Consider the following 27611-nt stretch of genomic DNA (forward strand, 5'->3'; position numbering starts at 1 on the left):
TAAATGTTATTTTCAAGATGTTGACATATCAGTGATGATAAAACTTAGATTATTATCTTAAAATCATCTAAATATTTGAGCACTCTTATTTAAATATTTTCTAGAGTCAAGATGTATGAATGGGACTCAAACAGCACAGAACAGTTCATCACCTTTGCCAGAAGGTACTACTCTTCTTTATCTTGTGGACAACACTGTGGGAATGGAGAGTTGAACCTCCTTAGAAACAGTAACTAATGCTTTGCCTGCTGGACAGATTCAGGAGGAGTGGAAGGATCTGGTGATATGAGGGTTATGGTACGAGGGACCCTGAATTATTGCCTCTAAACCTTAGCTGTCTTAGAGTAAAAATGGCTATGGGTTTAGCACCCTCCCAGGTCTGTGTTGAAGAACTTTTCATCATCTAATTAGATGACTTTTATTTGGATGTGATTTGTGAGAACTTAAGGATCCCAAAGAGGCAAGTGACATAGAAATAGGATAGTTGAAATACTTAATACAATGTTGATCAGAAGCAAGGCTTATTCACAGCAATTTCGGCTCCTGTTAAAGTGATGATATTATTGACCTTTTGTCCCAGGTGATTGTAACAGATAATTTTGTTGAGTAATCATCACTCAGCAAATGCATGTCCGTCATGGATTCTTTAAGTCAGTGTACAGGCAGTGTGAGGTTTTATTGTACAAAATATATGTAACCCACAGGCCTTGAATTTTTACTTTAGAAGGTGAATGATGTATTTAATTCTGATAGATTGAACATATAGAAACAAGAAATGTGAGAAAAATCAAACATTTGTGGGATACACTCATTAACCAACCAATGCTCTAGTGTAACTTCATACATGCTGCTGTGGTTGGATTAACACAGATTTCCTCTTGTTCTCTTTGTGTGTGTGTCCAGCTAACATTACAGTGTCTGTGCAGATGGGTACAAAGGCTCCACTGTGCTGCCCTCATATTTCACTGACAAAAGCAGTACTAATAACATGGGAAATAACTACAAGAGACCAGCCTTCCTGCAGAATATCCTACAGAGTAGAAACCAAGGAGACCAATGAAACCAACTGTACAGACAGGAGAATCACCTGGGCCTCCACACCTGACCAGAGTCCTGACCTCCAGATCAGTGCAGTGGCCCTCGATCATGATGGGCATTACTTATGTTTTATAGCAACACCTAATGGGAATTTCCAAAAGAGACATGACCTCCAAGTTCTAGGTAAGCAACAGTGTCACACATTGTGGTATTTCAGGTCACCAGATTTTAGATAGAAACAAATATCTTTGTAATCTGTGACCAGACTGAATCCTTTTTCCCCTTCTATCTCCACAGTCCCTCCTGAAGTAACCCTGTCTCCAGGGAAAAATAGAACTGCAGTTTGTGAGGCGACTGCAGGCAAGCCGGCTGCTCAGATCTCCTGGACTCCAGATGGGGACTGTAAAACTAAGAAAGAATCTCACAGCAATGGCACCGTGACTGTCAGGAGCACATGCCACTGGGAGCAGAGCAATGTGTCTACTATGTTCTGCTTTGTCTCCCATTTGACTGGCAACCAGACTTTGTCCATAGAACTGAATCAAAGTGAGTATCCTTTAAAAAAAAAAGAATAATTGATAGTTAACATACTCACCTCTTTAATTTTTTGCCTGTATTTATGTATTTGTTTATGTATTTATTTATGATGTATTTATTTATGTATTTATTTATGATGTATTCATTTATGTATTTATTTATGATGTATGTATTTATGTATTTATTTATGTATGTATTTATGTATATATTTATTTATGTATGTATTTATGTATGTATTTGTGTATTTATTTGTGTATTTATTTATGTATGTATGTATTTATGTATTTATGTATGATTTGTGTATGTATTTGTGTATTTATGTATGTATGTATGTATGTATTTATGTATGTATTTATGTATGTATGTATGTATGTATTTATTTATTTATTTATTTATTTATTTATTTATTTATTGTGTTTGTGCATGTGCCATAGAAAGTACATAGAGGCCAGAGGACAACTTGTTCTTCTACCATATGGAATAGAACTCTAATCCTCAGGCTTGACAGCAAATGCTTTTACCAGCTGAGCTATCCACAGGCCCATCTACCTCTGTTTCTTTTTTTCTCTTTATCACTTTCTTCTTCTGAGATTAGATCAGATCTATCTTTGCAGCCAAGACTGGCCTTAAATTCATGGTCTGCTTTGTCTGCTGCCTGAGTGCTGGGATTACAGAGGATCTGTTTCTTCCTTGTGAGGGAACTGGCATTTAACTTATTCTTCAAGTAGTAGGTAATGAATAACCAGACACGGAAGGCAATTTGAGCTGCTCACTTGGACACTGCTCTACTGCTAGGAAATGCATTGTTGTGCTGGAGAGGTATTTTGTAACTTTGTATCAAGTTGGAAGAATTGCCAGTACTAAGTACTTCTTGTCTGCACTTCCCTAAATGCCCTGTTATTAGGTTCACCATAAAATATTTTCGTACTTCTATGATGTGTAGACTTTAATGCTCAGATTATTAATATAATACATTAATGTTCATGGCATTGGTATTTCTTCTCTTCCTGATTTCCCTTTTTCTCACAGTTGACCAAAGTGAGAGCCAGGTTTCCCTGCTCATTTTGTCTTGTCTTCTGAAGCCAGTATTTATTGGAAATTATGTGTACATTTGAAGCTCAATGATACATTGATAAAATGAGAACCTCCCCTGCTTTCTATTGAGTTGCAGAATACAATATGGCAGTTAGGAGCAAAGTCTTTGCACACCATGGCTTCTCATTCACAGCTGTATAAATATGAATATTATTCAAAATGTTCTGACTTACTGGGTAATCTGCCAGTCCCTTCCTTTTTCTTTCTGAAGAAACAGGGTGGCTTAGTATACTGCAAAGACAGCAAATAACAGAAGAATGTCCTACATCATTTTTTTCCTTAAAGACATCTCTTATTTTTTTCCCTTTTTGAATCAACAAAGGGATTGACTTTTATTTTGTCTCTGAAAGTTATGAAACACATTTTAAAGTTTTTCTTCTTACAATTTATTATTTTATGATATATATACATATATATGCATGTATGTATATATATATTACTTTGTTCATATTCCTCCCATTATCCCTTCTTATCTCCTTCTATTGAACCTCCTTTCCCAGCATGCTCCTTTCTACTTCTTTCATTTTTTTTTGGTGTTTGTGGCACATTATGTTAATTCGGGTTGCTTGCATGAGGGTGGATGGGGATTATGTAGTTGAACAACTTATGACCTCTCCCCCATCAGTGGTGGAATGTTGAAGAGTTCAGTCTTGTACAGCTCTTGTACATGTAGCCACTGCTGCTGTGAGTTCAACACCCACTTCATGCCTGGAGGACAGTGTTTTGCAACACTCCTTCCCATCCTCTGGCTCTTACCTTCTTTCTGCCCCTCTTCCTCTGTGCTCCCTGGACCTAGGATGCAGTGATAGAGATACAGTGTTTGGGACTGAACATTATTCCATTTAACTTTGATTTATTCTCACAACCTTGAGCAGTTATGGGTCCCTGCATTAACCATTACCCATTGCAAACAGAAGTTTCTATGACCAAGATCAAAAGCAGCATCAATCTCTGAGTGTAAAATAAATATTTAGAAGACAGCGTAACACCATGTCCATTTAGCAAAGCAACAGTAGGCTCTCCCTCACCCCAGGGCTCATGATCTTCCTGACCACCTGCTTTTGAGCATGTTTCAGTACCAGACATGAAGTCCTCCGTTTCATCAATGAAAAATATCCTACTATCAGGATTTATTACCTTTGAACCATAACATTTCCTGTCTGTCATTACAGGTGGCAAAGCATCACAATCTTATATTCTGTACGTCATCCCATGTACTACTATTATTATTGTTTTGATCATCATAGGATGCATTTGGCTTTTGAAAATCAGTGACTTCAGGTATTAACTGACAATTTTTTTTCTTCAATCTCATTGGACTAGAAAAGGCTGAGAAATGTGGGGCTGACGGGTCCATTGGGGAGTAACAACCATGTTCTCATAAGCAAAAGGGATGCATGAAGTGTTAGGCTGGGACACTTTGCTTGGTGACAGTGTTTAATGAGTTGCTCAGGTGTGTAGGCACCATGAATTAAGTCAGTAAGGGCTGAGAAGCTGGGCATGCTATTTTTTTTTAATTTGAGAAAATAACTACAATAATTATTTTCATGTAACAAAGAAATTGAGTCACATATATTTTATTTCATGAAGCTCCTATCTCAAGATTTTGCTTTTCTGCCTAAGAGCCAGAATTTTTTATTTGTTATAGTAAGTGCAAATCAGTGTATTCCATTCATTTCTGGTAGTTCATTTTTGATTTACTGAGACTTACATAATAGTTATCAGAGTATTTCGGTACTACAATTGTTTATCCTGAACAATGATGCTGCCTGCATTCACTCCAGATTTTTATGTTATTTTTTAGAAAATGTAAATGGACAAGACCAGGAGCTTCTACAGTTGTTGAGGAGGTAAGATAAATTAAAGGATATTTGCAAACTTTAAAGCCACATGGTCTGAATTCTAGCAACATAATCTGTAATTTGTATTAATATTCATGTTCTAGTTGAACAAAACAATGCTGATTTTACACTGTTAGTAGTCAGACACACTTAGTTCACTAATTACCCATCAAATACTATGTATATGCTACTCAGATACACCTTTTCACCTGATAAATTGTATCTTCATCACTTTTGCCCTATTTGGACTGTAATCTCTGGGGAAATCAAGTGGGTGTTTCCTTCTCCAGGAACTTGTGTCTAATTCTCGACTTCCCCTTTTCAGCACCACTATCATTTTTCTCTTATCTAAACTTAAAACACCTTGCCCCTTAGTCTCCTACAACCAACTTCTTATTGTCTTTGATTCATCCATTTGAAGTACTTCTCACATCACCACATCCCTCTACATTTCTATTTCACCCAACAGCTGTGTCACCCAAAATATAAATAATCAACAAATGCTTTTTGATAGACTATTAGAACAAAGCCTTGTTCTTCTGTTCATGTAAGTCAGAGACACATGTATAAGCATTGCTAGTAGATGCTAATATGGCAGAAAAATGGGTTATTTGGGTAATAATTTCTGGCTCTTTTGAATGGATTTTGACTTTGAGCTTTTCCCAAGGATGACATGCAGCCTTACGCCAGCTACACGGAGAAGAGCAATCCACTCTATGATACTGTGACCAAGGTGGAGGAGGCATGCTCAATGCCACAAGGTGAAGTCAATGGCACGGACTGGCTTGCTTTATCAGCCACTGGAATCTAGAACCAAGAAAAATGAATCAAGAGACACCATAATTACTGTTTTGCTTTCCTTAAAATTCTACAATGGAAGGATTGCTTGGAAACTTGCTCTTCAAAAGTTCTTAGAAAGCACAAATGTTCTAATGGATTTGCATTTGTATTCTTCTATGGTTGGAGGCTTGGAATCTCTGCTGCTACCAGTTAGTTCTTTGAAGAACTGATGTAATTATTTCAAAGAAAGCACAAGGTTCTTATACAATATCACATTGTGCAATATAGTGTGATGAAAACTGAGTTTCCTCAAGAAATAACTGCAGAAGGAACAATCATTACTAAAGAGTTTCTTATGAATTCTTCCAAAATTGTTTCTCTGTATATGACATAGCTATGGTATATGTATGCATTTATGTTTATTTACATATGTGTATACATGCACACATCACCTTGTCAAGACCGCTCCTTGTCAAAACATACTGGAATGCTGGACTTACAAAAGTTAATAATGTGAGTCTTGGAAACCTTTTTATAACAGCATAAGCAAAACTACCTCATTCTTTTTAATGTCTACGTAAAATTCCACTGTATGATTATATTGTAATTTAATTAATCATGGCCCTTGGATGGGCATTTAGATTTTGTTTTGTGTGTGGTATTAAACAATACCAAGTAGAATGTTTCTTATGGATAATCTCTGCATTCTTTGAGCACATAGCGAGATAATTTTTTGAGAGTAATGGTCCTGCCAGTTGGAATGTGTTTTTTATTATTAATAGATCAGTCAAATTGTGTCAATTGACATTCCCTCAAATTATGTTTGAATGTGCCTTTCTCCATATTCTTATTCTTGTTTCCTTAACTTTCTCACTCCCACAGTTTCTATTTTTCAGTTTTAATTAACTAGTTGGGGGATAAGTCTTAAGATTATGATATTAACTCTATTATTTAATGAAACTGGAATCATGTCTTTGTCAGGTCTGCAAGAGAGAGACAGCATTTGAGGGACAGTATTTTCACCTCCTTGTATCAATACAGAAATGCTGACATCTCATGCATGACAGTTTTACAGATGTGATGAGCTGTGCATTTTAACACTCTATTCTGATACATTTATCAAATAGCAAGTGTCTGTAAGTGGGACAACGGGGTTATTTACACGCTAAAAAGATGGCAATGGGATGATATAACTTTCTCCTTCATTTTTTGTTTACAGGGAGATATGGGGAATATATATATATATATACATACATACATATATACATATACATATATATATAATTTTTAACATCTTTTATTGTTAAAAATAAGCTTGTTCCCCTTTATATTAGGAAAAATATTTAGGATGGATTTTTTTTGTCTTATTTTATCTGCTTTGTTTTTTTTTGAAACAAGGCCTTGATGATTTCTAAGGTAGTTCCTCAACTCACCATACAGCCCAGGCTGGCTTCCCAAGGGCTGTGATTACAATTATGTGGCAACATACATGCAAAAATCATCTTCATATAATAAAATGATAGAAATTATAACAAGACTCATTCACTCTTCACATATCCCAATTGAGACATTTAAGGTAATTCGTTTGTATACTCAAGTATTTTCTTTTTTCTTTCTGGAAAATTATCTCTCTTTTCTTTCTTCCTATTTCTCCCTACTTCACCGCACTACTTTGAAAGTTATGCATTATAACATACATGTATTAGTGGCTATGTTTTATTTATGAACATCTAAAAAAGTGGTATCAAAGTATTATTGAAATTTAAAGTTTATTCTTTTATAAAATTTTTTATTAAATGTTTTCATTTATTTTACATACCAACCACAGTTTCCCCTCCTTCCTCTTCTCCCGTTCCCTCTCTCCACTTCTCATCTACCCCTCCCCCATCTACTCCTCCTCCTCTGTTCAGAAAAGGGCAGGCTCCGACGGGAATCAACAAAGCATACTATATCAAGTTCTTGGTCCTGAGGCAGGACCAAGCTCTTCCCCCTGCATCAAGACTGGGGGAGGCATGGGGAACAGGTTCCCAAAAGCCAGCTCATGCGTCGGGACAGGTCCTGACCCCGGTACTAGGGGCCCCACAAATAGACCAAGCTACACAACTGCCACCCACATGCAGAAGGCTTAGGTCATCCCATGCAGGCTCTCTAGGCTTTATCTTTATATTAGTCAGGCTTTTCTAGTGGAACAGAACCAATAGAAGGAATATATATGATTTATTAGATGGTTAATTCTCATACAGGAGAAACAGAGACTCTAATAATTGCTCAGTTCATGAGCCTGGCTTTCTCAGCGGTCCCAAACTGTTGCTGAAGGCCTGGAATATTCCGGGAGAGCCACCAGTCTTCAGTCCATGTCAAAGAGCCGCAGAAGCTGAGTCCCGACGTCAGTGAAGAACGAAACAGCAGGAGCAGCTGCTGCACAGGGTCAATTATGGAAGAAGTGCTTCCCTTTATTTGGTCATCTAGACATTCTCAGGCCATGTTGGCCTTGGATTACCACGTGATCTAGTAACAGACCTGGGTGTTATGCAGACACACGGAATTCAAGTGTTGTGGATGCTGCCACTCGGATGTAAGGGAAAGCCTGGGAGGCATCAGCTTCATTAAGAATATTGGCTTATAGTTTTCCTTTCTTATGATGCCTTCAGTTTTAGTATCAGTGTGAAATGGAACTGGAAAAACTGTATGGATTTGGGTAAGGGGTTGGAAGACTTGGTACTTGTTATTCTTCAAATGCTAGAAATTTTCAGTGAAGCCCTCAGGTCCTGAACTCCTATTTATTTTGTTTTGATGGGGAGTTGTTCATTACTGATTTAATCTTATCCCTAATTGTATTTGTCCAAACTTTTTATTTACTCATAATACTTCTTTGTGGGCAGTATGTTTCTGAGATTCCCTACTTCTTTTCAGTTATCTGGTTTGTGGTTTGTAATTATTCGTGGTAGTCTCAATGATACTTTAACTTTCAATTTACTATTATTACTATTACATCAATAGCTGTACAGTACTATACAGACAGGGCATCACTATGTTGCCCTCTCAATGCTCTTACCTCCATCTTCCAAGTGCTGGGATCACAGATGTGAACCACTGTTCCTGGCATTTTTATGGTGTTTTTGTTTCTATGATAACAACTGTAATGCTTCCTCTTTCATTTTGGCACTATCTATCTGTATCTCTTATCTCCTTTTTCTTGATAAATATGCAGGTCTTAATTTTGTTTATATATATATTTAAAAAAAATCCAAATTTTAGTTTCATTATTTTTTTCCTGTTATTTTCTGTTCTCCATTTTCCTTCTTTCCTTCATTCCTTCTTGAGCCTGGGCCTTATCCGTGCTATGCAAGCACCTGCCTTTAATCTACATCCCCAAGGCTTCTCATCCAGTCCTTATTGTTTCATTTCCTATGTTAACTTTCGGTTTAGTGTTTTCCTTCTTTTTCCTGCTCTTTGAAACATAGTTACATTTTTCATCTGATATTTTTAAAATATAGGTATTTATCATTATAAACTTTAAACTTAAAATGTCATTTTTAATTTTTCTTTTTAATTTACTCTTTAATCTACCAGCTGTTCAAAAATGTGTAAAGTTCCACACACTTGTGAAAAATTTCCTCAACACAGAAGAATTAGTTGTATATTTATACCCTGATAACAATCCACCTGGAAAGGAAATTGAAAAGTAAATTTTATATGCAGTAGTATCAAAGAGAATAAAGTCCTCAGAAGTAATTTTAGTTAAGTAGAAAAATACTAAAAACTACAGAACACTGATGAAAAAATTATGATTTAGACAAATGGAGACATTTTGTTTATTCATAGATTGGAAAACTTATAGTTGTGGGCCAAAGAATCTACAGGTTCAATACAATCTCTATCAAAGTCACAATGACATATTTTTATAGAACAGAAATTTTGCTGAAATCCATTTGGACCTATAAAAAATTTAGACTAGCCAAACCATTATAAATAAAAAGCGAAACCTGGAGGCACCACACTTACTTATTTCAACATGCATTAGAAAGCCACAGTAACTGAATTGCACACGATTGCTATAAAGGCAGATGTATATAAACTAGAATAATGTAACAGAGGCAGCAGAAATAAATCCATGAATATTTTAAAGATTTATTTTTACTTATGTGTAGGTGTGTGTGTGTGTGTGTTGGCATGTGGGCATGTGGGCATGTGGGTATGTGCACATGACTGCAGGTGCCCTTGGAAACCAGAGGCATCAGATCTCCTGGAGATGGAACTGCAGAAAGTTGTGAGTTGTCTGACTGTGTACTGGGAACTTGGGTTTTCTGCACGAGAACCTTTCCCTTAAGTAACTGCATTTTGTAATCTCCTGTAAGAGCAGCAAGTGCTCTCAACCACTGGACTATCTTTCCAGTCCCAAACCCATACATATTTATGTTAACTGACCTCTGACAAGGGTCTAAAGAATACACAATGGAGAAAGGATAGACTCCCCCAACAAACAGTATTGGAGAAGCTGGATATCCACATGCTATGTCAAATCTGACCTCTGTGTTACCATGCATGCAAAAGTCAATTCAAAACTCTGGGTGGATGAGGAAAATAAGGCACATATGAATCGTCCTTTCACCAAACACTGCCGCTTTGACCATCAAAGCACTGAAGAAGTAGTCTATCTCATGGCAGAGATCAGCCCTGGTGATAACCTCTAGACTGGAGAACTAAATGTAGATATCATATTGACTTTTTTCATAATAAGATAATATCAATTGCTCCTTTTGGCTAACCAGTGTTAACCATGGGGGTTCGGAGGGTGCCACAGGATAAAACTAGAGGATGAGACTACTTCCTGTTTAGGATGCTGCGAAAACAATGTGTGAGCACAAACTTCAGCCTGTGGGTATGTGTCCTCAGTCTTCATCTTCACATTCCACAACGAAAACCTGTTTGTGGCAGGAGACAGCGTATGCTAAATTGCTATAGCCGGAAAAACATCGAACAGAGGAAGAGGGTGAAATACAAAGTAGGAAGAGGTTAATGCTGATATTTGGATGGAGAATTACTTCTATTGCAGTCTTCCGATAGATCATACAATCCAAGCTTGTCAATCCTAAACACATGTACATACAGGTAACATTAAGTGGACTCAGTAGGTAGGTGCATGTGTGTGTGTGTGTGTGTGTGTGTGTGTGTGTGTGTGTGTGTGTGTGTGTGTGTAACAACAGTAATTAAAGAAAAAGAGGTCATGAAATTCAGAGGGAGTGGGAAAGCAGGAGAGATGCTGGCAGGGCAAGAGGAAGGGGTGGGAATGATGCAAATTCATTACTCATATATGAAATCCCCCCAAATAAATATTTTATTAGTTTACAAAACAATAAACGTCCATAGAGGCTTTCCATGGTTCTTTCATTTTGTTTGATTCTCTGCCCCCCCTTTCCCTGCTGTACCTTTGTCCCGAGTGTCCCCTTCCTTCAGGTGAAGCTCTTCAATGGCACTAACCCCATGTCAGCACAGAACAGCAATGTTTGCTGTCAGCTATTCTCTCTGGAGATGTCCTTGCATCTCTCACTTCCTCAACAGGTCCTGTCCTAACCTATTACCTTTCCCTTGGATCATAGCAAGAGACCCCTCCAACCCATAGCCCTACATCTAGTCTCTTTTTAAGAGTCATCCTTCAGAATACAACCATATATCCTTATAGATTATCCCATCAACACCCACGTTTGCCAAACTCCCCAACAGCCAGCTCTCCATTTGCTGTGTATTGGATGATGTGTGTATTTCTTATCTTCCCCCACTCTGCTGTTCCCGCATGTGCTCTTCTCACGCAACCCTATGGAGGCATGCTTCTAGACTTTGTTCGTGCTGGGTTTCTGGGTAAGCTTGTGTCAAACAGCTCTTCAGTCATCTCAGAACACTGCTCAGATAACCCAAACTTGGTCATTTATGTTCTACCCGTGTCAGATGGTAGTGCTGCCTCTTTGGACAGAATGACATCCAAAGTAAACAATATGTTTATTAAATTACTAGTGAGTAAAGAAGAGATCTATGACATGGTTGATTGCTTTACTTATACAGATGTTCACAATGAAAGTAATATTTGCATCCGGTGGATCAATGAAGAACACTGCTTTGTATTTATTTTTATGAATTTCTGTATTTCTATGTGTGTGTGTGTTTTCATGTATTTGTGCATGCATTTATGTGTGGGTTCACACACACATGTATGTGTGTGCATGGAGAAGCCAGAGGCTATGATCAGGTGTCTGTTTCAATTGCTTCTCCAGCATATTTTTGGAACGAGGTCTCTCGCAGAACCTGGAGCTTACTTTTGGCTAGATTGGCTGGCCAGCAAGCCCCAGATCCTCCCATCTCTACTTCTCCTGCACAGACAGTGCACATGCACAGAACTCCATCTGTGCTTTCCTTTTTCTTTTTTAACATGGTTGCTGGGAATCGTAACTCAGCTCTTCAGGCTTGAATAGCAAGCATTTTTACCAATGGAACCATCCCCTCAGTGCCCATTTTTATGCCTTTAAAGTGTTCCAGGTAAGAATGTGTTGAACAGTGCTCCCTAATGTAACTGGTGCATGGATATTACTAATCATTACTTCTTTCCTATGTCCAGTTAACATTTCTCAGTTTGTATCAGGAGCTACTGGCTCTGCTTCCCTCTGTCTCATGAAAAGCTTGATGCTAAAAACATAGGAGACACTACACTCTTCGGAGACCAGCCTTCTGATACCAAGGTCTACAGCCGACGTAGAAATGAACTTCACTCACCACCAAATGGCTTGCACGTCCTAACCGGCCCTTCAAGTCACTCATTATTACATATGTACTCATGTAATGCTTGCTGGAACTTTCCAGTGTGACAATCACCTTCTTATATTAAGTGAAGCACTTCACTGAAAGAGTGATATACTAATATATCAGGTTCAGGTTCAGGATGGAAAGACAGAATTTTTCCATGATTCTTGGAAGAATCCTTCATTTTTCCACCAATATTCTATAATCCACATCACCCACTACAACACTTTAAAAGTACTAGTGTTGATTATTGATGGAAGTATTAAGGCAACTCTACGTAGTTCAAAGGGAGGTTTATTTTGTGGGGTAACTTACAACTGAAGGGATAGGTTACAGGGTCCTTGAAAAGTGTAGTGCAGTCCAGCAGTGTTCTCTGGAGAACTCTGCTCAGTCTACCTCCAGCGTCCAGGATTCAGGAACCAAGAGAGCCGACACATACGGATCTCAGGTCCTAAGGACTCCTGTCTCAGCCCTGCCTCGTAGCTGTGACAGTTGCCAGAAGCCTCAATGGGGGTAGTACTTCCAGGTCAAAGCTGGAACAGCTACCCACTACAGTTGATAGTTACAGAGCCCTTACTACTTGCTAGAAGCTTGTGTGTTCTACATGCATTAATTTATTTAACTGTCATATTTCAAGAAGGACAATTAGTCTCAATTCACAGAGCGAAAACTGAGGCATACAGGGTGATATATATCATTCTTTATTATTCCTAAGGTGCATGTATTTTCTGCTTTTTAATATCTTCAATGTAGAATGAGTATCAGCTATCTCATATCTCAGTGGAAATATGCACTAAAAATATATAATCAGACGTAGAAGATTTGGCAGAAAGAATGTAAGCACCAGGGGAGGGGGTGGTGTGTTATTGATGCTGTATTCCAGGCATGGTATGGCCATTGTATTCTCAAACTCATAACATCTAGGGTTACTTGGACAAGATATAAGCAAGATTGGGAACATCAACACACTGTCATGGAAGGGTTAGAGGATCATAAGGTCCCACCGCTCTATAAGGATGGATTGAGAGCTAATGGCTACTAAGGGAGGGAACAATATTTCCTTTTTAAAAAGTCTTTATTTTTGATACACACATGTGGTGTGTTAGTATGTGTATGCATATGTGGGTACGTATATGTGTGCAAATATGCCTCTCCATGTGTACACATGTGGAGATTACAGGTTGTCCACAGGTATCTTTATCAATTGCTCTGCACTTTTTTTTTCTTTTTTTGAGGCAGGGTCTTTCACTGAAACAGGAGTTTGATGTTTCAACTAGACTGGCTGATGAGCAGATCTGTCTGTCTCTGGCCTCCCCACCCCTGCTCCAGTGCCCAGCAGAGTTGATCAGAGTAGTGACATGCAGTGACATCTCAACAGAAGTTATATTGTGAGCTCAGTTTTTCCTATCTGCTGATCTGCACTGTCTGTTTTCTGCTAGTGATGCTAATGAAGCCCCTTCTGGGCCCCAGAGAACGATGGAAAAGGCTGAGGAGTGGGTCTAGACAGACAAATGAGCTATTCTAGTACAGGGTGTACCTTATGAGAAATATCATGAATTGTTGACAGTTTTTTTTTTCAATTCTTTCACTATACAGCTAATATGTTAAAAATCAACAGCATTGCTCAAGTCACAGGAAGTAGTTGTGGCCGAGGTTGAAGCCGGATGTCTTACTTTAGAGTCCAAACCCCATAACTCAGGCTCATTAATAGTCCTCAGTCACTGACCATAAGCTGTCATGCTTTTCAAAACCTTTAGCTAGAAGCAATTTTCTGTCCTTGTTTATGTCGTCCCTCGAGGTCACACCTTTCTCAGCAAAGGACAGCTCTAGAACACAGCAGGAAATCGCATCATTGAGCAACATCGTCGTAAGACGCGACTGCAAAGAGCACAGGGCAGACCTGTTCTCTTGGTCATTTGTTTGGAGCAAGAGTCTGATCACTGGTAAGTAGGCTGGCATTATCTATCCAGTTATTAAAACATTTTCACCCATTGAATTATCTCTTCCAGAATCCAAATCGACTTAGATTGGATTTTCTCATTCTCTCCATTTATTTCACTCCCTCTTTCATGTTTCTCTTCTCCAGATGTTGCACTGAGATTGGTCTCAGATCAATCCCCTTCTCCCTTATTAGTTTAGATAGATTCACTAAAGAATTGGAGTGCATGTATAATGTAGTGAATGGACTCGGTTGACTTATGCCTTTTGATAGGAATTACATTTACGCCTTTAAAAAATGGCAACCTACCTTCTTCTGACTTCGCATTTATTTTGAGATACCCATAGGCACACTCATTTGTTTCCCTTGAATGCTAAGCTCATGGATTTCTCTTCAGTTATATCCAGTCTGTTGCTAATTTATCACTGAGATTTAACTTCAATGATTTTATTTCTAAAAAGTTAGTTCTTTTGTTTCTTTTCCTTTTAATCATAATAACCGTGTTTTATTTTAGGGTAGCTTTTTACCCTCTTCTGTTATTTTAATTATTGTTTTGACATATTTCCTGTGGACTACCCTAGTGGAATTGTAGACTTATAGACACAATGACCAATAGATATATTGTGAATGGGAGTGTTGTGTGAGTGCAGGATCCAGAGCATACTTTGGAAAGTCTGTTATGTATTTAAAGATTTAATTCTATATAGTAAGAAGAGGGCACTTTAAATGAAGGTGCCTACATATGAAAAGACATAGAATTATGAGATTGCTTGCAGGCTGCAGAAGAATTACAGTTCAAGTTGACTTGAGTAGAGCAGACAGACTGAGGAGACTTAGGAGTGAGCACTCCCACAGATGACTTCACAGAGGCATTCTTCTTGATATAAATACATTGCTACTTTTAGCTGAAACTGAGCATTTTTCTACCTATTGCACTTTAGCTTACAAAACTGAAATGTTTTCTGGTTTCTTCTCTGGGGGGTTTCAAGTTTCTCACTGATTTTCTTTCTTCTTTCATATTGATTTTTTCAAGATACTTTCATTTTCATCTTGGCTGGATTTAGCATCACCCAGCAGACTGAGGGGCTTTCCAGAAGATTAATTGATAAGAAAGACCCATCCTGACTGATTACAGGGATCACCACAACATCAACTAAATAAAAGCGACAGGAAAAAGCACACATTGTGCCGACATTTCCCCTTTTTCTCAAATTCCTGACCCACTTGTGACCTGAGCTGCCCCACTCGGCCACACCCTTTCTGCACCCATATGTTTGATCCTCTGAAGTAATGAAGCAGAAATAAATCTTCCCCATAATAGTTACTTTGTGTCCCTGCGACAGACTATCCAGAAGCAGGAGAATTTAAGAGGAGAAAGGTCTAGTTTGTGCCACTGTTTTCCGAGAATTTCAGTCCATCTTGGAAGGGAAAACATCCTGTCATTCACAGTGGTGGGATTGTGTCCTGGAGAATCCTCACATCATAGCAGAGTGGAAAGGAGAGAGATGTCCAGGACATGGGTCCAGTTTCACCCTTCACAGGCCTGCCTTTACTGAGGTGATTCTGCATGGTAGGCTTTTCTTCCTGAAAGGCCTTAGACCCCCAAATAGCATGACCAGCTGGGGAATAAAGCAACAAACCATGAGCTTGTTGAGGACATTTTAGATTTAAGCCACAGCACTTCCTTAAACTGTCACGCACTACCTTGTTACCGTGAATACAAGACTCTGCTCTGTAGTTATCATGATCACTCACATTTGCTGTAGAAATGTTTACTAGTGGTCCTTTAGGCATTTGATTTTCTTTGTTTTTTAAAATGACATTTTATTTTTGTGAAAATGAGATATTTTTTTTTTCTTCGAGACAGGGTTTCTCTGTGTAGCTTTGCGCCTTTCCTGGGACTCACTTGGTAGTCCAGGCTGGCCTCGAACTCACAGAGATCCGCCTGGCTCTGCCTCCCCAGTGCTGGTATTAAAGGCGTGCGCCACTACCGCCTGGTGAGATTTTTTCATTTGTTTTTTTATATGAACTTCAAGCAATCCATAAAAATCTTAAGTGCATCAATTTTTTATTGGTCGCATATACTGTTAGCATTAGATGAATGATTTTCTGTGAATATGCCTGTAGGTATATATCTTACATGGAAGGACAAAAAAAAAAAAAAAGGATTTTAAAAGTGCTTTCACTGTACCTGGAGAGATACCTCAGTGGCTAAGAGCACTAGCTGCTTCTCCAGAGGACCTGAGTTCTGTTCCCAGCACCCATGTTCTGTTCCCAGCTTACAACTGTCTGTAACTCTAGATCCAGGGGGATCTAACACCATCTTCTGGCCTCTATGGGCACTGCACACAGGGTGAAACACCCCCCCCCACACACACACAAAATAAAGAATACTTTCATTGAAAAGTTTGATTTTCAACAAAAACACCACATTTCTTGTTTCTAGGTTTTAAAATAGAGCAAGAAACTGGAACTGTTTATGAATTTGAGATTAAAAATGTCTTAAGCAAATGCAGCCCTGAGTGAATACCAGGATTAGTTAGGGACTTTAAATAGTAAAGCATCGGGGTTGGTTCATTAGTTACAACAAATGTACCATGCTAGTTGTGTTGTGGTCATTGTCTCTATGAAGGCAAAGAATTCATTGAAGAGACACAGGTAGTTATGCAGAAGTCTACTTAGTAAACCATAGCAAGCACTCCAAAGAGAGATTAGAATGACTTGTCCCAAGAAGGTGGGTGTAGAAGCATCCTGAGTTCCATATTTTGAGTGTTAAGAAAGTTTTATGAATATTTATGAGGTGGGTGGCATATTCATTGGGTAAGATGACAGTTTTCTCTCCTGAATCATGACGGAGCAGATGGATGGTACCTTTCAGATGTTTCCTACCATGACCCTCTAGAAAAACCCACAAAGCGCGAAGTGTCAAAACCACAATATAAAAGACATAATAGTGAAGCAGAAGCCTTTTGAAGATTCAGATACTTTGTTAGTACACATGTGCGGGAAATGCCCCAGAGCCTTGGATTATGAAGTGATGGGAACAACCTGTCTGCAGCCTCAGGGAGGTTTATTCTGTGTAATAATTTTATTATTACTTCACGTCTAGCTTCTCAAGACTGCTCAAGGTCTCATGGCTGTTGATTAAGATGTTTGCTGCCTCATGTTAAGAAATTGTGTCACTTTAAAAACTGTTGCTTTATCATTAAGAGGAGGCTGAGGTTTTATTATAGGTTGTCCGTCTGTGCAGACCAGAATGAGGCTTGGGCTGCCGTACATGGGCTGCTTCTCCCAGCTCCACAACTCCATCTGTGTTCCTGTGAATAGTAAGGAATGTTGATGGTGGGGAAATCTATGCTTGTGAGGAGGGCAGAGGTATTGGGAATTCTTTGTACTTTCCACTTCATTTTATTATAAACTTAAAACTAAATATAATTACTCTCTCTCCCCTGTGTCTTTCTAATGAACTTCATTTTAACAGGAATTTTCTGACTTACCATAATATGTAAGAGATTCAACAAATTAAAAAGAACCATGTTAAAAACAGAGAGACATCTACATAAAACAAATGTTTATTTTAATGAGTCTAAAGTACTTTCCTCTATGTTTTCTAAAGATTTATTAAAAACTTTTAATTATATGTATGCACATGTGTGCACACACATGAGTGCTATTGCCCATGGAGGCCAGAAGAGGGCTCCAGAACCTCTGGAGCTGGAGTTATGGGATGTTATGAGTTGCCTGATATGGGTGCTGGGAACTGAACTCAGGTCTTCTACAAGAGCAGTGCATGTTTCTAACTGCTGAACCATCTCTCTTATAACTTTTTTTTTTTAAAGAAAGAAAAAGATAACTTTATCAGATTGGGTGATGTTAAAGGAGTTCTCTAACACACAAAAATAATATTGTGAACCATATTCAAGAATTAAGTCAATGTGATGGAAGCAGATGCAGAGATCCACAGCCAGGCCACATGTGGAGCTCCAGGAGTCTAATTGGTGAGAGAGAGGAGGGATTCTATGAGCAAGAGATATTGAGACCATGATTGGAAAAAGCACAGGGACAAATAGCCAAACTAGTGGAAATTTATGAACTATGAACCAATAGCTGAGGAGCCCCCATGGAACTGGATCAGGCCCTCTGGATAAGTGAGACATTCGATTAGCTTGAACTATTTAGGAGACTCCCAGGCAGTAGGACCGGGACCTGTCCTTAGTGAATGACCTGGCTTTTTGGAACCTAGGGCCTATGCTGGGACACTTTGGTGAAGGGAGCTCAGCCTAGGTGAAGGGAAGAGGGGAATGGATCTGCCTCAACTGAATCTACCAGGCTGAGCTGAATTCCCAGGGAAGTCCTTGCCTTGGAGGAGGTGGGAATGGGGGATGGATTGGGGGTTGGGCAGGGGTGGCAGGAGGACAGGGGATTCTGTGGCTGATATGTAAAATTAAATTAGTTATGAAATTAAAAAATAAAAAAAGAATTAGGTCAATGTACATTGGTAAGACTGTGTTTTCACCTTTACACAGTCTCCACTGATCTCATATCACTAAAAATGAGAAATGGTTTTATTTCTACTTTATGTGTATGTATATTTTGCCTGCATGTATGCATGTGCACCATGTGTGTGCAGGTACCTTCAGAAACCACAAGAGGCTGTTTGGGCCTTTAGCACTGGAGTTGCAGATGGTTGAAAGCCACCTGATGTGGTTGCTGGGAAGGAAACTCAGGTCCCTTTGTGAAAGCAGTACATGCTCTTAAATATTGAGCCACTAATCTTTATCTTTTTATTAGTTAATTAATTAACTTATTTATTTTAGCTCTGTACTCTTTGTTACAGATCTTCAGGTAAGATAAAGGAAATCTCCTAGTGCTCATTTTGGTTCACAGAGTCTGTCTGTCTCTCTTTGTGATGCTGTTTATGAAAACATGGTGAGATCAGACAACAGAGAGTCAGCAGGGCCAGTGCTCATTCTGAGTGAGAGAAACAAAAGAAGCCAAACCCCCAGGAACAAACCAAATTCTAACTTGTCATTATCAACAACATGTCAAACATTATTTTTGTCAGAGGTTAGGAAGACATAGAACCTGCAGCATTTGAACAAATTTGTATGTGGCTCAGATGAGAGATGAACAGAAGGCAGTGTATTCTAAGCTAAGCTGAGTCTCACAACCTCAAGTGATCATATGATGCTAACCGATTATCTGCTTTATATAGAGAGATGTGGTATTTTTTACTCATGCAATTAATTCTATTACTTGAAATGCTTGTATTTTGTGGTGGAAATATTTGTGATAACATCAGCTCGAACAGGAAATTCATGTGGGTAACTTAAATTTAAGTGTTGAATGTGTGTTTTGGAGAAGCAGGTGAGGAAGGGTCAAAGGGCTGGCCAGAGCAGTGGGGGACGATGGTGCAGATTATGTGAAGGAAGGCAGAGACCAGAGAACCTGAGATGTTCAACAAGAAGGCAAAGGCATCTGTGGCGAAAGGCTGTCACCTTGAAAGTGAACATTTTCCATGTAGGAGATAGTTTACCTATCTTCAATATAAATAGCAGAGTTTAGCTTCTGAGATCAGCAGGGCTGCAGGGGTCTGGAAAATGCAGACCATTGTCAGGAACTGTGGTGTAGAAATGACCCAAACCATTTCAGAGTAAATCTGCTGGGTCACATCGGCAAAAATGGTTGGGTCAGAAGCCCCGAAGCTCTGTCTCTCCACCCAGGCAACAACTAAGCTGCACCCAGTTCACATTTTCAGAACTCTGAGACTCAGTCTAAACAAGGAGAGGAGGGCTGCTGAACTTCAGGAAGAGAGGGGTTGGCATCCTAACTCACCTGCCTGCCACTCCCTTCTTGGCTGGCTAGTGACCACTGAACTGGAAGCAGTCTCGAGAGTCCTTTCCTTGAAAAGTTGTCTTTCATTTTTTAGCTACCAGAGAAGTGCAAATCCAAACTACTTTGAGGCTCCATCTCATCTGCAGCCAGAATGACTGTGATCCAATAAACAAATTACAAATGCTGAAGTGGATGTGGGAAAGAGAGTGTAAACTGGTGTGGTTCCTATGCAAGTAGAGCTGCCATATGACCCAAATATACCACTCCTGGGCATATGTCCACAGGAGTCAATATCATAACAAAGAGGTATCTGCATATCTGTGTCTATTGCTGAATTATTCATAATAGCAAAGAACGGAATGGTTCTTGATGTACACCAACAGATGAAGGTAATGGAAATGATTCATGTATGCACAATGGAATTTTATTAAACTATAAAGGCAAATGAAATTTGCTTGAGTAGGGATCTAAAAAGTGGTATATTAAATAAGGTTACTTAGACAACAACTAATTTTTAAAGTTTAAATGTATGTAAATAAGGGGGCATGACTGTGAGTATGTAGAGATAGGAGACTATGGAAGGGAACAGGCAGTACTGAGAATGTCTAGGGGGGTCACATGAGACATGGGAGTGGAAAGGAGCCTCCTGGGGGTGGCAGAGTAAAAGAGAGGATGAAGAAGAGTGCTGTGGGATATCTTTCTGTGTGCTGTATGTGTTGCTCTGATTGGTCAATAAATAAAGCTCCATTGGCCTATGGCAGGGCAGGATGGAACAGGGTGGGAAAATCCAAGAGAGACAGTGGGAGGAGAAAGGAGAGAGGAAGGAGTCGCTATGAGCCACCGGCAGGAGAAGTAAGATGTGAAAATACAGGTAAGCCATGGCCACATGGCAACTTATAGATGAATAGAAATGGGTTAATTTAAGATATAAGAGCTAACTAGCAAGAAGCTTGAGTCATAAGCCCATCCAGTTCATAATTGATATAAGTGTTTGTGTGTTTACTTGGGGCCAAGGAGCTGTGGGATGCAGGTGGGAGAGATTCATCTCAACTGCAGGCCAGGCAGGACACCGGAAAACTTGTGACTACAGAAGAGGAGTGGAGAGAGGGGGAAACAACAAAACAAATTTTGTTTGAAAACCGACATAATGAAACGTAGTTCTTTGTATGATAATAAAAAAAAAAATAATCATGTTTGTGTATTTGACCTGCCTGGTGGCTCTCTGAGGAGCTGGCTCGGGGCCTTGCCTTTTTTATTGCTTCTACTTTAGAACAATCCAGGACTGAATCAGCCCTAAATAGCATTGTAAAAAGCTATTTACAGGTAGCTCTGTGGGTGAGGGATTAGAAATCTAGGATAAGCAGGAGACAGATAAAAAATATGGAAAGGAAGAGGCTGGGAACTGAGAAAGCAAGCAGGAAGTGAAGTATCAGGCACACGTGTAAACTCTCCAGTAACTAAGAGAGACACTGCCCACCTGCAAAGGCTGGAAAATGCTTTCTGGAGATGGAGTTGTCTACAGAAATCTTTGTCAGATCAATAGATGATTAGCAAGCTAAACAGACATGTAGGCAGACACAAATAAAGAGGAGTACAAACGTTAAAAACCAATTTAGAAAATTCACTGGACAAAAGGTACTGACCACAAGCAACAAAAACCCCAGGGACAGAGGAGAATATGAATTCCAGGCAGCTGCATTATAACATAATATGCAAATGTTTGTTTTTAACAATTAAAAAAATGAGGAACGCAAAGAAACAGGAAATCATGGCCTATATACAGGGAAAGAGGAAGTAGAAAATGTCTCTAAGGAAACACAGAGAACTTACCTAATCATCAAAAAAATTGGTTTAAGCATTTTGAATATGTTTAAAGAGCTGAAGAAAGCCACAGAGAAGCAAAACCAGAGGAGTACAAAACCAAGTAAAAGAACAAATGTGACAGACTTTTCCTGAAAAGAAAAAAATTGGGTTAATTGTCAAGTCCTTGAAGACATAGCTGTACCATTTGCTGTTCAGTCTCTGAATAACGGGAAAGTGCAGGTCTTGTCTCAAGTCCTGACTAGCATAGTCTGTGAGGCTGGATCATCTCAGCTAGCCAATTGGAAATTGTCCTGAGCAGTTTGTAGTCCAAAGCCGAACTTTGGATGATGTCTGTTGTAGCTGGAGGGCTTCTCTCCAGGTTCCCCAAGCCCTGGTGTCCCACAATCCACATATAAAATAATCACTCAGACACTTATATCACTTATAAACTGTATGGCCATGGCAGGCTTCTTGCTAACTGTTCTTTTATCTTAAATTAACCCATTTTTATAAATCTATACCTTGCCACATGACTGGTGGCTTACCGGTGTCTTCACATGCTGCTTGTCCTGGCGGTGGCTGCAGTGTCTCCCCCTCAGCCTTCCACTTCCCAGAATTCTCCTCTCTCCTTGTCCCACCTACTTCCTGCCTGGTCACTGGCCATCAGTGTTTTATTTATATATAGAGCAATATCCACAGCAGTCTGTTGTGGATATCATTTTATATAAATAAAACACTGATGGCCAGTGACCAGTCAGGAAGTATAGGTGGGACAAGGAGAGAGGAGAATTGGGGAAACAGGAAGAAGGGGAGAGACACTGCAGGCACCGCCAGAACAAACAGCATGTAAAGACGCTGGTAAGCCACCGGCCACGTGGCAAGGTATAGATTTATAGAAATGGGTTAATTTAAGATATAAGAACAGTTAGCAAGAAGCCTGCCACGGCCATACAGTTTATAAGTATTATAAGCGTCTGAGTGATTATTTTATATGTGGATTGTGGGACTGCGGGGTTTGGTGGAACCTAGAGAGAAGCCCTCCAGCAACAGGTGTCTGTCAGCCCAGTGATGTTATCACAGCTCTTGCGGAATTATTGTTATGGGGACCCATTATCCTTCTGGAGACATCAAAGGTTGCTGTTAGGTGTGGTCATGGTTCACTGCAGAAAACTGATAGAGACTCAAAACTGAAATCATGCACAGGAAGCTAGATGAAGCCTTTTTTTTTTCTAGAGTACTCTATATGACCATTAATATCATGACAAAAATTTAAATAATATATTAATCTTATAGATTTAGATATAAAATTCATGCCTTAAGAAACGTTTTAAAGAGTCAAAATAAAACCAAAGGATCATGAGATTAGTAGTAATAGAATAGTCCCTTAAGTTTGGTTTTCTTCTGTCCCATATCATGTCCCACATCTGACATGATACAGAGATTTTGCAGTTCCCTTTAACAAGCATCTTGGGTTTAGAGAAGGAGAGAGCCACCCTCCATCTCTAAAGCCATCTTTGCTTTTTAATTGAACTCAGACTGCATAAAGATCATTTCTGTTATGTGTCTGTAGAGAACAGGAGAAACAAACATTTAGGAAGATTTATGAGATTTTATCCTGTTAGATATGTGATATGCCAATAGGCCAATTTACTTTTTTTTTTTTTGAGACTTTTTTTTCTGGATGATTTACTCTTTTTCTCCAGTTGTCTCATTTGCTCAGTGTTCTTCAGATTCTTTACCCTTCATTCTCCTGAAAGACAAAAACAAAACCCTTCCCCAAACCTAATTTCAGGGAGGTTCTAAATCTAATCTTTATCAGTTTTGATTTATGGTTTCTCCTGAATTTTTTGTTTTCTTTTCTTCAGCTGTCTTATCACCCAGAGCAGTATGTTTTTGTTTTTTTTTAATTTTTTTTTTACAATAGGCATTAGGTTCTTTAATAGCTCTGTGAAGAAGTTTCTTCAAGGATGACAGGAAAAGAATGAATGGAATTTGACGTGGGGGCCTTTGAGAGGCTCCTAGGGTGTTTCCCTGATGGCAAAGGCAAAGGATTACCTTGTCTATCCCTTGCTGATCTACATTCATTAGTTCAGTGCCTGCCTTTGCCACACCTTCTGCATAATCCAGAAAAGAGGGAAGTTCTATTGGGATTATTCCTTGAAAAAGAAAAAAAAAACATTGTTTCTAGAAATGCTATTTACAGTCTCTTTTTAGATGACCTTGTTTACTACAATTGAAACATGACATTACTATTTTTCTTCAAACCTCTTGAAGTCACCTCTCCTATATAAGCATCATCATGGTCATAAGATTTAGTATTGATTGTATCTTGGATCCATTCCTCCAAGGGTGCTGATCTTTCCTTTAATGACATAATTACCCCTTTGCATTGTGCATTAGCACAATCAAAAGCTAGAGATTCAATTAATATTTGTCTAGCTTCTGAATTTGGTATCATTCTACTTACTTCTGAAGTCAATCTTTGTAAGAAATCAGTGAAGGTTTCTTTTGCGCCCTGTATAATTTTTGCAAATGATTCAATTATTATTATTTTTTTTTACAGAGACTGAGGCAGCAAGTACGAGACTACAGGGTCTTCTGTGTTTATATTATAGCTTTCATTTTAGTATTTTTATGGGATTTCTGAATATGTGAACAAGTAGGTCTCTGATTCTTGTGCCTTCTCTTGGGACTCTTTTCCTTTTGATGATTTCCTTGTCCAGCCTCAATGTGGTGCTTTTTCTTTTATCTTATTATATTTTGTTTGGTTATGTTTTGTGGTTATCTCTTAGAAGCCTATTCTTTTCTAGTGATACACAGAAAGGAAGTGGATATGGTCAGGAGCAGGGGTGGGGAGGAACTGGGAGGAGTAGAGGGAAGAGAAACTGAAATCAGGATATACTGTATGAGAAAGAAATCTATTTTTAATAAATGGGGGAAAATACTATCCTAAAGACAACCATGCCCAGGATCTTTTGAGGTTATTAACACTAGACAACCCTGCAGGCCTACTCCTCACCCCTACCCCTTGCTTTTCACACATGAGCCGTCTCCTGCAGATCCAGCTTGCTGTTACCCTGCTGTTGGGCACAAAGCCTTTGTGATCCTGCATAACAGCTTTGTCTTTTTTGGAGTTATAAGTAAGTAACTCTCTAAGTGTGTAGCTTGATTTTTTCGCCTTGCCCACAGTCAAGACAAACCTCTGTCACCCGCCAGTCCCACAGCTGCTCAGACCCAACCAAATAAACACAGACACTTATATTGCTTGCAAACTGCATGGCCGTGGCAGGCTTCCTGCTAACTGTCCTTATCTTGCTAACTGTGCTTTTATCTTAAATTGATCCATTTCCATACATCTATACCTTGCCATGTGGCTGGTGGCTTACTGGCGTCTTCACATGCTGCTGGTCATGGCGGCGGCTGCAGTGCCTCTGGTCATGGCAGCGGCTGCAGCCTCTCTGGTCATTGCGGCGGCTGCAGCGTCTCCTTCTGCCTTTCTGTCCTTTTATATCTCCTCTCTGTTAGTCCCACCTATCTTTCCTGCCTAGCCACGGCCGATCAGGTTTTATTTATTAACCAATCAGAGCAACTTGACATACAGACCATCCCCCAGCACAGCCAAGTGCAGACCATCTCAAACACCTGCACTCAGGCCCATGGTCCTAATCATCCTCTATACGGACCTGCTGGGTAAAGCCACAAAGAACCTGAGAATGGGCTCCCACAGGACCTACAGAACATCCCACAGCACTTCCCCTTTCTTTTTTTTTTAAAAAGGAAGGTTTTAACTTTTACACATCTCCAAAGCCAGCTTGGTATATTTGGGAATTTGGGCGTAGCTTCTCTTAACTACTTCCTGCTGGAGGGGGGCGCTGTATCTTATGGGGACGCAAAGAAAATTTTAGGTTCATGGAGTAGTCCGTGAGACTGTATCGTCTGAGCCAGTTGACTTGAAACGATTCTGGATGTTGGATCATCTGGGCCATGGTGTCATCGGAGACCTTTCAGGGGGTCTTGGCTGGTCAAACCTGATGTATCTTAATCTGGAAAAAATCCATAGCCTCTGGCTTTCTGTAGAGACAAAAGCAGAGTCTCCTTTCCAAAGTAACACATCCTTATATCCAAATTTTAAAGTCAAGATATCTTTAATATATACATATTGGTTTAACTCAACATCTTTTACGATCAAATGTTTTTCTGCAGTTAAAAATCCCAAAGACAATATAATCCAAACTCTCTGTGTGATATCCATCTTTACATGGCTTATTTTTTATATTACTTTTACTTTCTCTTTAATACCAACGTCACCGTTCCTGGAGAACTTACCGACGTCACTGCTCCGTGTGTTGAGTTCTGAATCCTCTTTACCACCACGCGAGGATTCTTCTCAGATCACACTTTATTGGAGCGCCTCTTGGTTAAGGGACTTTGTCTTTAGTATTTTTTTTTTTTTTTTCATAACACCGGCCTTTATCCCTGTTCATTTGTCCTTTTTCTTTAGTCCCTTTTTTTTTTTCTTCCCTTTTTTTCTTTAGCCCTTTTTTTCTTTAGCCCCACGTTCGGGCGCCAAATGTAGCTTGATTTTTTCGCCTTGCCCACAGTCAAGACAAACCTCTGTCACCCGCCAGTCCCACAGCTGCTCAGACCCAACCAAATAAACACAGACACTTATATTGCTTGCAAACTGCATGGCCGTGGCAGGCTTCCTGCTAACTGTCCTTATCTTGCTAACTGTGCTTTTATCTTAAATTGATCCATTTCCATACATCTATACCTTGCCATGTGGCTGGTGGCTTACTGGCGTCTTCACATGCTGCTGGTCATGGCGGCGGCTGCAGTGCCTCTGGTCATGGCAGCAGCTGCAGCCTCTCTGGTCATTGCGGCGGCTGCAGCGTCTCCTTCTGCCTTTCTGTCCTTTTATATCTCCTCTCTGTTAGTCCCACCTATCTTTCCTGCCTAGCCACGGCCGATCAGGTTTTATTTATTAACCAATCAGAGCAACTTGACATACAGACCATCCCCCAGCACAGCCAAGTGCAGACCATCTCAAACACCTGCACTCAGGCCCATGGTCCTAATCATCCTCTATACGGACCTGCTGGGTAAAGCCACAAAGAACCTGAGAATGGGCTCCCACAGGACCTACAGAACATCCCACAGCATAAGTGCCTTCGTGCTGTGGTTTGTCATCACAGGACTCTAAATTTCCTAACACAGGAAGGAAGAATCTGGTCTTTGCCTTTTTCTAGATTCTGGGGGCCTGATGACAATCTTTGTTGGTTCTTGTAGAAAAAAATATACCTCTGTTTTTGCCTTTGTGTTCGAGTGAACGTTTCTCTATATGTATGGTTATGCCCATTCTTCTTTACAAATGGATACTAGTTACACTGGACTATAGTGCCCAAACTATCCCAATTTCATTTTCACTACTTATAGACGAAATGACTTCATTTAAAAATAAGGCCACATTCTCAAGTATTGATACACAATTTTAAAATATAAAGGAGGCGGCAGATAGGCAAGTTAACCTGTGACAGGAAGTATTTGTTTAAAGTCACATTATTCTATGATCCATCACCTTTATTTGTAGGTTTATATCCAAGAAAATGGGTGCCATAGAGACCACAAAGCTTGTGCAAATCAAGTATTCTCATAGAATCTTTATATATGTTAGTTACCATATAGAACAATTTAAATTCATAGAGAAGCTGATGAATGAATTATGATAGATTCCTTGGTAAGTCCAAACCAGTATGCAGGGATGAACTCAGCAATGCATTTCATTTATGTGGAGCTCAGTAACCAATAAAATGAGCACATAGTGATAGATGTTAGAGCCGTGTTTGCTTCTTGAGAAGGAAAACCAAGGAAGATTATGTGGGGAACTTTGAGTAGCAAAATGTCAGCACCTTGGTTTGGAAATGTTGCAAATACTTGTCCAATTTCATATA

The 27611-nt window shown here is 39.4% G+C and overlaps 2 protein-coding genes across 2 annotated transcripts in view; both read left to right on the forward strand.

The window, feature by feature from the left end:
- Cd200r1 (CD200 receptor 1) overlaps positions 1 to 5976 on the forward strand; it is a 28069-nt gene extending 22093 nt beyond the window's left edge. Inside the window, exons 2-7 of the mRNA XM_006975776.4 lie at positions 105 to 164; positions 904 to 1221; positions 1336 to 1584; positions 3843 to 3951; positions 4475 to 4520; positions 5179 to 5976. Of these exons, the coding sequence (XP_006975838.2) occupies positions 105 to 164; positions 904 to 1221; positions 1336 to 1584; positions 3843 to 3951; positions 4475 to 4520; positions 5179 to 5322 (926 nt within the window). The 3' untranslated portion in view covers positions 5323 to 5976. The remainder of the gene's footprint in view (positions 1 to 104; positions 165 to 903; positions 1222 to 1335; positions 1585 to 3842; positions 3952 to 4474; positions 4521 to 5178) is intronic.
- Positions 5977 to 13772: 7796 nt separating this feature from the next.
- Positions 13773 to 27611, forward strand: part of LOC121821582 (cell surface glycoprotein CD200 receptor 5-like) — a 40833-nt gene continuing 26994 nt past the window's right edge. Inside the window, exon 1 of the mRNA XM_042258922.2 lies at positions 13773 to 14026. The gene's annotated coding sequence lies outside the window, so the exon portion shown is untranslated. The remainder of the gene's footprint in view (positions 14027 to 27611) is intronic.

Source organism: Peromyscus maniculatus, chromosome 12, assembly GCF_049852395.1.
Source record: "Peromyscus maniculatus bairdii isolate BWxNUB_F1_BW_parent chromosome 12, HU_Pman_BW_mat_3.1, whole genome shotgun sequence".
NCBI classification, from domain to species: Eukaryota; Metazoa; Chordata; class Mammalia; order Rodentia; family Cricetidae; genus Peromyscus; species Peromyscus maniculatus.